The sequence below is a fragment of the Haliaeetus leucocephalus genome, unplaced genomic scaffold, assembly GCF_000737465.1.
Source record: "Haliaeetus leucocephalus isolate CR32 unplaced genomic scaffold, Haliaeetus_leucocephalus-4.0 Scaffold0, whole genome shotgun sequence".
In the NCBI taxonomy this organism is placed as follows: domain Eukaryota; kingdom Metazoa; phylum Chordata; class Aves; order Accipitriformes; family Accipitridae; genus Haliaeetus; species Haliaeetus leucocephalus.
Window position 1 is genome coordinate 11,102,917 of NW_010972436.1, and position 13,220 is coordinate 11,116,136.

The window sequence follows — 13,220 nt, forward strand, 5'->3', positions numbered from 1 at the left end:
TTTTTTTGGTTCAGTTTCCATATGGGAAAAGCTTATTATTTGAAGAATTATTTGAAGAATTTTAATGAATTGCACAAACCCAGACTTCCCTCTGACTGATTCACGCTTTTCAAATACAAGTTTTAGCCTAATGCCTTCATTCTGCAAACCCCCAGTATCCTGCCATTTTACCACAAAACAGTTGAACAAAATGGCTGACTCATATGGCTCTAAATGGCCTTCTCAAAATAACTCCAGATTGGTAAAGAATAATCAAAAAATTGATTTGATAGAATCAGATAACTACTATATACAAAGCAACTGCATTATAAATCAAGAAACTCCAGCTGGCAGCTCAGTCCCCAAATACTTTAAAATTTGATTAGCAGGACATAGCTACAAGACATACAAAATGCTCTTTGTGAAACAAAGCTAGTATCTGTCATTTTTAATCTGCTGATTTAAATAGACACTGAACACATGATGGGTCCTGTCCTTTAAGAGGCAGTAACATTTCAGCAAGTTTAGACAAGCTCTAAGAAGAATTTACCCAGATGCCATGAACAAAAAGTTGCTTCAACCACTTACAAAAGTGAAGTTAAAATATGACCTTTTATAGGACCACCAAACATCCTTCCCAGCGTTGCCACTTAATCTTTTACTAAGTAATATACAATCCCAAAAGTGACAACACAAATCAAAATAACGCAGCTTCCATGGCACATTTAATTTATAACACTTAATACCTGATACTTATAACTCAACACCAAGGGGCTACCTCAGCTTCCTTTATAAAATGCTCATCAAAAAAATGTTAGTGGCCTACTACTAGTTTGCTTAACACTCAAATGCTACTTTATGCCTTGGCCGTACCTGAACATACAAAGCAAGAGGTCAAGCAGATATGGTTACTCCCATTCAATATCCAACACACAACACCTTTAACCATATCTGAGTTAGAGGGGAAAACTGTACCAGTTTATGGAGACCAAAGACTGAAACCTTCCCTGAACATCTGATTTCTGACCAACCGACCCATCAGCTACACTCAGAGGTTCTTCAACAGTATGGGCAATCACTTCAGGTTTTCACAGCTAATTTATGGACCAATTCAGAAAGCTGATTACACATTAAACTTGGTTCTTTGTCCTACATACGGAAGGAAGCTATATTGAACAGTCATTCTTCTTAAAGAGGTGAACCACCACACTAAAGATAAAGATCAATTTGGGGGCAAAAATTAGGATGAAAGGTTTAAAGTGTTGTTTACATCTGCAGGTTCATTTTACAATTCAGTAATATCCAAATACAAGTAAAGACAAGAAGAAAACCTAGGACTCCCAAGCTTTGGTAGATGAATACATGCTCTTCATTCCTCCTTGGAGTTTTACATACTTGGATACGAACCAGAACTTTTTTCCTTCAGTAACATATAAATGAACTTCCTCAAATACATAGCCTCAAAGTGTATGTTTATATTTTGAGTTTGAAACTCAAGCAAAGCTAAACACTATTTTCTGACAGTAGGAGCTAACAATACAATACTTTCTTCAGACCAACTGAAGCAGAATAAATCTTGTAGGTGTGCACTCAATCATTACAGAAATAAATTCCAAGTAAAATGGATAATCTAATAACTTACCTCATGTCTCAAAATTCAACAATCATTAAACTTCAATTTAATTGTGCCTAAATCTCCACTGGGTCCCATCTGCACCCAATCATCAGGCAAAAGCAAGATACTATTAAAAATGTGAGCCTACACTTCCCTCCTTCCAAAGTTCCCCATCCAGAGCAGATTATCACAGTAGAACTTTTACACTAAATTCTCCAGCGCTGCACTACATAGTGTCACAATTTTCCCTTCTAATATTGAAAGGCCTAATTTTTTGGAGCACGCCAGCAACTCCTTAAAAGGCAATAAAAGAACAAACAGTAAAGCAGCTCATACTACCAGTCTGTCAGACTTGTAGCCTTATTTGCCAGTGCTTTTCCAGTGCTCATTACTGCATATTACTTTGCCTCCTCCCTCCTTCTCCATACTTTTATAAACAACTTTATAACTGAGCATTACATTGCAGGCTACCAACAAAGATGACAATTTCTCCCAAATCTTCAACTGCAAGTGAAAAACAAGACATCACGCACACACAAAGAACAGGCAAAAGGATGAGCTACCAGGAACACTCATACATGCACGGAAGCAGCACAGATGTAAAGCACAACTTCTGCAAAACATATTTCATATTTACTTCAATTCTCCACAAGTATAGCTATAAACAGAGGTGCAGTCTTACATAAGGGCAGTAAAAGAAACAGAAGCATATGAAGTTGCTAAGTACACAAATTAGCTGACCAGAAACTAAAAAACAGTCCATAAAGTTGTTCTTTCCTTTATCAGTCTTGTAAGCATACAAAATTCTCCAGCATGAGTAAATGGTCACCAGTCAGGATAAATTAAAACTCAAGTTATTGTCCAGGCAGTAATGTAGTTTTACTAACAGAATGACTAAATATTCCCTGCAGTGCCACCACTCCCTTAAGTGCTGCTATTCAAACAAAAATGTAACTTTAGAGAAGGCAAACTGGTGTCTGAACTTTTACTTCAGAGATTCAGCACCATCAGAAATAAGGAAATAAAAATGAGTCACCAAGTATATAGAGGGCTCAAGGCAAAAATTCATTGGCTTAAACAAGGAAGTAAGGAATCCGCAGAGTCTTTATAATGAGGTCCTTGGTCTGAACAACCAAAGTTAAGAAAAGTAGTCTGAAGAAGCACAAACACCTGTAAATCAAATGCAAGACAAACACAGAAAAGCAGTTTATTGCAATAAGATTTTTCCTAGCCAATATATAAATTTTTCATAGTTGTACGCAAATCTTCTAATTAATCAGCAATTTTCAACCAAAAAATACTAACTGCTACCTTCCATAACCAGTGAGATCAAAGGAGAATCTACAAAATTAAGAGTAGCATCTTGTTTCAACTGTTGTTCAAATTAAGGTCAAACAATATTAAAGACTTTATTCATAATACATACATTTATAATAATTTATGACCTAACCTTTATACTACCTGGATCTACTAGCTGAGACTAAAAGTCAATACCACCTTCACAGTCTGACAGGGGAAAGTAAGTTTCCCATTGTAAACTTTCCTGACAAACGTTTGAGATGCCAGGAATGGCAGAGGTAAGTATGGTGCACTACCACAACAATCTGATTTGCAAAATAATAAAATTCTAATACGCTCTTTCACCCTGATAAAAGTGAATATTAAAAAAACTCCACTACTTTTAAACAGAACAGTAGAATTAAGAGTTGTTAATTAACATTTATAACTGACTTACATGGGGGGTGTCATATGGTCACATACAGCAAAACTTCTCCTTACTCCCCTAAACTTGATGTAAAAATTAAATTTTATCTAGGTACGAATTCTAGCTTAAACCCCTAAAATGCTAGTTTGGAATACAGCTGCTACAAGGAACATAACTAGTATTATATCAAATGCGTTAAGCTTGAGTTAGCTTTTAAGCTACTCTTTGCAGACCAGACAGCATTACTATACTGCTCTGTGATTCGTCTGGAAAACAAAGTAACATGGTAGAAGTTAATATTATCACATCCACCAACACACTACAAGATAGCAGCAAGCACATCACTTCTCTGTAGTCATTAACCTTCTGATATAAAACACAGACAAAAACATGTGAGTCACAAAGACTACAGAAAGGACACCTCTCTGACAAAGAACCTTTACATTTTGAAGAGGGAAAAAAAAAACTCAAAAGAAGCAGAACAAAAAAAACCCACACCAAAGTGCTATTGCTGACATAGCTCTTCTTTCTTTTTGACCTGCAGAGCACAGACCTGCAAGTGTTTCAGAACACAGTGTAATACATACTTTCTTACAAAGTCTCTCCTAAGAGCCTACTGCTTAAATACATGCCATTTCTTCTCTTCCTAGAGGAAAAAAAAATTTTTGCTCAGGGCAGCTGAACCATGCCTAGAAATCCTCATAACGCAGGAACTGGATAAAGGCTACAGAGTTTTGTTAACCTTATGCAGAATATTTTCACTCCTGGCCCCATGCTGAGCAGACAGCAAAAGTGTGACTTTCATTTTTATACTAAAGAATCACCAGCCCCATGAAACACCTCAAATTATTAAATTAAGACAGGCTCTTATGTACATCTTTCTCTCACTCAAGAGGAAGGAATATTCCTCTTGGACATGAAGATCTACAAATATGCTTTTGGATATCCAAGGCATTTGAACTCTGTTGATTCAACAATGCCAAGTGGCACTGATTCTTGGGACACCTTTCAGGCAAAGGGACAAGACATATGTACAGATACAGTGAGAGAAATGCTTCCAAATGATTACCGAATCAAAAACCTGCTAATCATTTCCCAAGCTACTCAAAAAGAGATCACTGAAAGTACAGCAGAACTTACATTTATTAAAAGATATTTAATTTAATATAAATCACAAAACTGTCAGGATTGCATTTAACTGAGAGAGTCCAACTAAAGACAATTCTGGATTTCATAATATGCAAACTGAATTTCATACATAGTAAGCATTTCTCCACTAGCAATCCATTGCAGAAAAGGAGCCCAAAGGTCCCAGCCCAGCCCCAACAGAGCTTTTTCATGCATTGTCAAGCACAAATTAACTCAACTAAAAAACACTAAGCAAAATACAGTGTCGAAGATGAGCCTCTAGAAGAGGTTGATAACAAGTAAAATAGCACTGTTGAGTCATTTAGCAGAGAAACACCTGGCATTCAACTCTGTGATACAGGAAAAATACACTCTGTTATTCCTCAAAGCATCTCTGGCATTTTGATTGGGCAACTCAAAGATGATATTTCTTCTGCTTACTCTTCTCTTAAAACTGTTTGACTAATACAACCTCAACCCTATCTTCATGGCAGGGTGGGGGGAGAAGGAGAGAAAATAATCTGATGTTGTTATGGAAAACATAACAGTTTCAGCTTAATGACAAACTGTCCAAAACTGTGTTTTCCCATTGCATTATTTGCCAATATTACAAGTTTTTTTCAATTCTCTCAAATCTAAAATGAAACCTTTTCAAGTTTAAAATTTAAGCTATGATTAAACAGTCTAAAGGATTTACTTTAGTTCTTAGATAAGCATAGAGCCATTCAAATTTTATCTGTTGTAGTGAACCTACAAACTCTCCCCTAAATCCATGGAAACTACACTTACACAGCTCTTCACATTTTTATTAAAAGTCTAATATGATTTGAACTCAATAGTAGTCACTGAGAAACATTATACATGTGAACAAGTTGGAAGGCCACTCTGCTGGACATTCTGGATGTACTTTAAGGGAACAAGGAATCATCAGGCCCTGGTCTCAGTGGAAAACTAAACAAGCCCTCACTTAGCATTCTCAACATTTAGTGTTAAAAAATTAAGTTGGATAAAAAAATCCATGAAAAAGGACAATTTACTGTGGCGCTATCCTAAAGCATTAGTGTTATATATCTCTTCCCTCTTACTCCTAATTCCACCACCATATAGCTTAGACCACATCATCCCAGCATCTATGACCTTTCCAAATAATGTGCTTTCATATTCATTCTCTTGTTCCTTATCTACCTTGTTCCCATCATCACAGGCACACTTCGTTTATTTCACAACAGACTGAGCTGATAGGAGATGATATTGAAAAACATGGGATTAAATTAAATCCTGGGAGAACACAAACTACATTACAGAAATCAACAGTCTGTTTAAAGACATGAAACACTGAAAACTCGAGGCATTACATAAGCAGCAGTAAGGAATAAAAAGCTTTTCCTGTATTTTTTCCACCCTTCCCCCAAAGGCTCTATAACATCAAACCAGACTTGCACAGAGCTGAAGGAGCTCAGGTAATAAATTGGAACTATTTAGCTTAGACAATTGAAGGGTAGAAAGATTATTCCGTAGTTAGGCACATTAAAAAAATAGCCTGGTGATCACAATTTAACTATTTAGAAATCTGAGCCAAAACAGGTGCCTAAAGTCTCATTAGAAAGTGCACACTCAGTCTCTACAGAAAAGGACACTGAGCAATATACCTAAGTCGCCTTTCACTTTTACGGGAAAATAAGCTACTAGTTGCTATAGATATGTCTACATAGAAATAGGAGATAAAGTAAGAAAAGCAAGAACATAATATTAAAAAATATGATACTGGATTATAATGATACTAGATTTCCAGGCACTGTATTAAACATAAAATAGCTTAGTTCTCATACGAAAGATGAAATCCCTTTCAGACTATTTCTATATGCTTATCACTGTTTATTTTAATCATGATCCACAAGCCAAACATTTTTGAAGAAAAACCTGTTTTAGGACAAGATACAAGAAACAACCCATTTAATATGTACTATACTTGTATTTTGCCAACTACAGATTCAAGTAGTCTTTGAAGGACAACATATTCACCATATTAAGTGCACAATGAAATGGCATGGAGACAGCATGGCAATGGAGATTGTTTTCTCCAGCACCACTTACCACATGTTGACAGTGCAAGTTTTTAACAAAATATTACTATTTTTAATAGGTATAAGTATTTTTCAGCTTGTCTCCAAATATTCCTACGATGGTCTGCTGGGAGACTTCTGCCTGTAAGATAGCTCTCAAACAATATTTTGATGCGAGACAACTCCAGAAAACAGGAAGAATACTGATGGTATACCAACCTCAAAACACATGAAAGAAATACTCCAATATAGGCTGGTCAACATAAAAAATTCTCAAGAAAACAGTAGAAGCTGATAAAAGTTTCCAGTCAGCAACCAAGGAATCCATTGAGAAAGATCTGCATCTTCTGATAAAGTGCACCTGTTAAGCTAAGCTATTAAAATGCTTTTCTAAGGTCAACAACCTGGAGCAGTGAAAGCAGGAAAGAACAGAAATCTTTCAAATAATAACTACACAATATTTAGGGTAAATCTGCTGTGATGCCCTTCCAGCACATAACAGGGTGCTGAAGTCCCCCATAAGAAACAGGGCCTGCACATATGAGGCTTCTACCACTTGTCTGAAGAAAGCCTTATCTACTTCTTCCCTGATCAGGCAGTCTGTAGCAGATGCCCACCAAAACATTGCCCACATGAGTATGCCTGCAAATGCTGACCATAAGCTCTAAGCCGGCTCCCCATCCATCCCAAGCCAGACCTCCATGCATCCCTGTTGCTTTCTCACAACTTAAGAACAATGGCAACTCAACCTCCATGATCTCCCAACCTGTCCTTCCCAAAGTGCCTGTATTCATCCACTGCAGCACTCCAGCCCACTCCTCTGAGCTATCCCACCACATCTCTGTGGCCCCAATTTGGTCGTAGCCCTACAACTGCATGCAGAACGCCAATTCCTCCTGCTTGTTACCCATGCTGAGTGCATGGGTGCACAGGGGCTTCAGAGAGGCCCTCAAAAAAGGGATGAGAGCTTTCCCCATCATATCGTCCTGTAGGCATTCCCTTATTTATGTGCATACACTTCAGGTGGTCCCCTGCTGTCCCAGCTGTTGGCCATGAGGTGTCTCCTGTCCACAGTGTCCTAACCCGTTCGCTTGACAAACCAATCCACCACTTCCTCACTTGCTTCTTGGCCATCGTCTCCCTCCTGTGTTATTCCTAGTTTAGAGCTCTCTTGGACAAATTTGCATTACCTTTTATTCTAAATGCTTTGAAATCTCACTGCTTGCCAAAAGCAAGATTAATGCAAGCCAGGAGCATGATCTAAATATATACTAAAAAAGTTGCACTAAAATTCTATACCAGAACATAAAACCATATAAAAATATTTCTTTCACTGTTAGAATACATCAAACCTGGTACATGCTTTTATCTTCTGCCCTCTAGACTTAATTAGGTACTCAGCTCCTTTGAAAAAATATTCAAGTGCTTTCAATAAAAGGCAATAGCAATAGAGATGCTTTTCTCCACCTATTCAAACCTGTAAGTGCTGAACCTGCTAAAAATCTCAACTTTTATAAGGTAAGTTTAACCTGTGAAAAGGGCAAAGCAGAAAGTGCAGGTAATTAGAAATCTTCACTCAAAATTCATACAAAAAAAGACAACGATTTTGCCCTGGCACACACTGCTTCACAAAAATGAAAAGCTTGAATCCCCTTAGCTTAGTCTTTCAGAAAGGAAAGCTCAAGTGAATTAAGTGAATTATCATCTACAAACTTCAAAGCAAAAATGTTTACTTTTCATTGTTAATTAAGTAAGACAGAGCTTCAGAGGCAAGTTTTCCAATCAAGTTTGAAGGAAAATACATGAAATTTGCCACTAGATGGCTCCTCTGTACGACACACACACCGTGCAGCCCGCCCAGCAACATGCTCTTCCTCAAGCTGTTGAAGCAACTGGTCCTCCAGCAGCAATGGACTCCCACAGCCAGCAGTCAAACACACAGCTTCTTGCCGCTCTGAAGCGGCTCGGCCTAATTTTCAATCTTAATTACTTTAAGAATTCTTGTGATAATCCTTCACAGAGTTTCTGGCATACCTACTTTTGCTAAATTAACATCATGTTTGTGAACATGAAAAATGAGATAGGCTTTTCCTTATTTTCTCCTCACAAACTAACTACTCACCTCATTTGGGAACAGGAACAACTTGTAGTAATGTAAATAGAAACCGTTTCATCTCCCCCGCCCCCAAAGATCACACTAAATGCTGGAGAAAAATGTCTTACGGACTTTGTCCCATTTTGTTATTTTTAAAGGTGTCATACATAAAACTGGCAGGTTAAGTTCTATTGACACCTACATCCTCCACCTCAAAGTCATTTCTTCTCTTTCCAGAATGAGCGCAAGTCCAGCCTTCTCTCCTGCTAATGAGAATATTGTTATCTTTCCAGAGCACTTTGTGCCCTCTGGTCTGTATTTCAAGGCGTACAATGTACTACGTTGCTATAAATAAGCAATAGTTGAGCTATGATTCATAGTTTAAGTAGCTACACAAAAATTTCCAGAAAGTAATCTTGCTCCCACCTGCACAGGTCTCATAATGAACCAAATAAACGTTTGTTTACTGCTGTTCCTTTACTGAAAAATAGATCTCGGATAACATTTTAGGTAAACAGACCCACATTTGCATCTTTAGCTGATCCAGTTTCCCCTGGGAGAAGAATACTGCAGAACTTCTTTAGACCACAACTGATATCTTCCATGCTGGTTTGGCACAGAGGATTGACTCCTTTCCCTTCCTAAAGAAATCTGCCTTTTCTTTTTGTATGCCAAAACGGACAAAGGCAGATAAAGGAGGTTGCAAGTTTGGGGGGTGGATGAGAGTCACAAGAAATAGGAAGAGATTGTCTTTTCACTGTTTAACAAGCGGGTGACAACAGCCGAGTAAAACTAGGAGGAGGAAATCGATGAATTCATCAGCTTCCAAGAGAAAAGTAAGAAGGTTCAAGTAAATTCTTATTTCCCAGAATGCTTCTAATATAGCACAGTTACACAAAGAAACCTGAAACAAAAGTGCAGACATGGTTCTCCATCTTCCAACTAACTGACATTTTTAAAAGTACATTGAAACCAGATACCATTCGCTGCTACAGTGTAAAGCAAATTGTAACCCACCAGTAGAACAAGCATTCACCCTGTGCTGTGATCATAGGTACCTCTCTGAGCACAGGTACCCCACCTTTGAACAGGCCTGTCCTCAACAAGTTGCACTGCATACTGCATTGCCAGATGAAGCGCAAACTGAAGCCCTGCACATTACACTCGCAATGTGGCTAATCCTACCACCTCTGCGTAGGCTACCATCGTGACAGACTGGGAAAAACAGAAAGTGGGACTCGGCTCTCAATCTGAAGACCCACTTTCCTTACCTAAATCAACACATTTTTCACCCTTCTACAGAAACAAGAAGGTATCAGCAAAAAGGGGTGCATGGATGAGAAAATAGCTAAATATCAAAGAGGAATTTAAATTCAGTGGGACTGAGGTGTAGCACAAACTAATAAAAAAATAAGTTAATCGGTGAATTAAGACAGACAGACACAGGCAATGTGAGCGTGAGAAAGCTATGAAAATAGAGGGGCATAACCTAGAAATAAGTGATTTTTCCATCCCTCCTAAATCAAGTGTGAGGATTTTATTCGCACATCTTATCTGACACCACTGAAGCATGTTTCATGGATGTCTTAAAATGTACATGAGAGTACCAAAACTGATGAAATAAGTTAGATCAGTACTATTAAATACTGAAGGAAGTATCATGAAGCTAACAGGAATAAACATTTTTATCTTCTGCTTTTAAAACAGTTGTATACCACTTTTGTGGATAATTTTTACCATCACTACCAACACTAGGTTTATATACTTACGTGTTGCTTTTATTAGAGTAAGTCACAACAAAATTCAAAATTCATACTGGCTGCTCTTAGACACACCATACAGCTCTTTTTTTCAAATGCATGTATATAAATATATCCATGAGACTCAAACACTTTGTAGTAGTACTTTGCAGAAATAACTGTGGGTCTTACATGCAGACCAAATTAAGAGAGTGTGAAACTTTGGCACTAAAAAGTAACATGGTTGGTTTCTTGTCTCCTTGTCATATACATAACAAAGTGATATACACAGCACAGAAGTGATACAAGCACATATTTTGATTAACTTAGTGGCCACGCAAACACCTACACTAAATAGGTGAAGCTAAAATACAGGTATTTTCTTTCTTTTACTTCAATGACACGAAATTCAGTGAGCTTGATGGTTACACTGAAGTGACTTTACATTTCAAACTCTTAGATAGCTGTTGAAGTGTGCTACACAGCTGTAGAGAAATGTTCAACATACTGGATCTGTGAAAGAATAAAAACAAGACATACCTTGTCTATTCCCATTCTCTTCATCCTAAGGAAAAAGAAAGAGTGAATATTAAAAATTCAATTAATAGAAAAAAATGCATAGGCATCTATAAGCTATGCAAACTTGAAGGGAATTTGTATGATTAAGTCTGCATTATGGTTGTCTCATACTTTTTCACAAATATTCAACTATATGAAATTAAGGCTTTCATTCTGTGACTGTACTGTAATACCCATTTAAAAAAACAAAAAAAAAACAAAAGCAACACAAAAAAAAACCCCAACAACTAAGCACAGTTCCATGAAACATCCCCAAAGAAACAACATGAACAGCACTATCTAAAAACAAATGTACCAAAAACCCTGGAAACACTGCCATAAAGCCTAGTACTGCACTGTGTGTTGTCGCAAGCATATCTAAGGATTCAAAGCTAAATAGTAAGTAAAAGGTACATAGCACAAATACAGGCTGGGCAGCGAGTAGATCGACAGCAGCCCTGAGGAGGAGGACTTGGGGGTGTTAGTGGGTGAAAAACTGAATACGAGCCAGCAATGTGTGCTCCCAGCCCAGAAAGCCAATCACATCCTGGCTGCATCAAAAGAAGTGTGGCTAGCAGGTTGAGGGAGGTGATTCTGCCCCTCTACTCCACTCTCGTGAGACCCCACCTGGAATACTGCGTTCAGCTCTGGGGGCCCCAACATAAAGACATGGATCTGCTCAAGCAGGTCCAGAGGAGGGCCATGAAGATGATCAGGGGGCTGGAGAACCTCCCCTATGAGGACAGGCTGAGAGAGGTGAGATTGTTCAGCCTGGAGAAGAGAAGGCTCCAGGGAGACCTTATAGCAGCCTTCCAGTACTTACAGGGAACCTACAGGAAAGACGGGGAGGGATTCTTTATCTGGGAGTGTAGTGATAGGATGAGGGTTAACTGTTTTAAACTGGAAAAGCGTAGATTTAGATTAGATATTAGGAAGAACTTCTTCACTGGGAGGGTGGTGAGGCACTGGAACAGGTTGCCCAGAGAGGCTGTGGATGCCTCATCCCCAGAAGTGTTCAAGGCCAGGTTGGATGGGGCTTTTAGCAACCTGGTCTAATAGAAGGTGTCCCTGCCCATGGCAGATGACCTTTAAGGTCCCTTCCAACCCAAACCACTCTATGATTCTATGAAAATATTTTGTAAGCAAGTTTTGAATATGCTTCTTGAAGTTTGAAATACCAAGTTTGTTTTGCCTTCAGTACTACTGCCTAGAGAAAAATATCTACCCCAAAAACTATTTAGTAACAACCTCAAAGATTCTCCTTCTACTTATTGCACTATCATAACTACCAAGTATCACCAACATTCCTTAAAAAAAAAGAAATCGCACAACTGGAATGTACAGAGGGAGAATGGCATGCTTAAAATAGAAAATAATTACTTATCTAAGTTACTTTCTTGTCAATATTTTAATATGAATGAAAGGTCTTTGAAATATCATGGCTAATCTCTTCGACAAAATTCTACGCTTTGAAAAGCACAATTGTTTAAATATGGAAATATGTGCTTCCTTTCCGAACTGTAACTTTATGGAGTAATAAACTTTCAATCTAAATACAATTTCTTAGACTAGTATGTACTATTTGGGAAGTACTTCTAACAATTCACTTCAGCTAATTAAAACAGCTTCATCCTGAAGCAAAGGAGGAGCAAGGAGATGATCACAGAAGTAATTTTCACCTCTGTATTCCCTCCTACTTTTAAATGGATTAATTCCAAATTTCTAGGTCTTTTGCATTTAAAGACAAATCACTATCTTTTTCATATTAAGTATTTTCAAAGCAACTGTACACTGACCTGAGAAAACCATTCAAGAGAGGAAGACATGAAGAAAGAGAGGGAGTAAGACCTGGATATGAACACTACATAATGATGAGGATAAGACATGTCTCTCCTAGGTGCAATACATTTCTTGTGAGACAAGAAAGTTAGACGAAGAGTTAGAAGAAAGTTAGAAGAACAGGAAGTTCTGCTGGAGCTTTGTAAGATACTACAGAAAAAAAACCAACAAAAGAAACCCCCCAGAAACAAAACACTGAGTTAACAGAAATCAGGTACTCATTCTACTTTTAAAAAGCCATGATAATTATCATTGCCACCCAAAGTCTGAGAGCAGCAAACAGTATCCTTAAAGCTGGACAGTCCTGTCTGCTCGATACTTTGGTAAAAATACCACACTAGTAGACAAGTACTGTTAAAATTTATCATTATATCTCCTGAAGCCCTGTAACAGCCAATTGGTTTTGAACTACGATCAGCAGCAAAGAATTAGACAAGGCTAACATCTGCATGTCTCTAGTTTCCGCTCAATCTGTCAAGTGAAAAAACATCTTTAGTAC

At 37.9% G+C, this 13,220-nt stretch overlaps 1 protein-coding gene across 4 annotated transcripts in view; it reads right to left on the minus strand.

The window, feature by feature from the left end:
• Nucleotides 1–13,220, minus strand: part of ARHGAP21 (Rho GTPase activating protein 21) — a 122,936-nt gene that overhangs the window by 52,502 nt on the left and 57,214 nt on the right. For all 4 annotated transcript variants that reach the window (XM_010581498.1, XM_010581668.1, XM_010581580.1 and 1 more), the window contains one exon: nucleotides 10,865–10,889. In XM_010581498.1, the coding sequence (XP_010579800.1) occupies nucleotides 10,865–10,889 (25 nt within the window). The remainder of the gene's footprint in view (nucleotides 1–10,864; nucleotides 10,890–13,220) is intronic.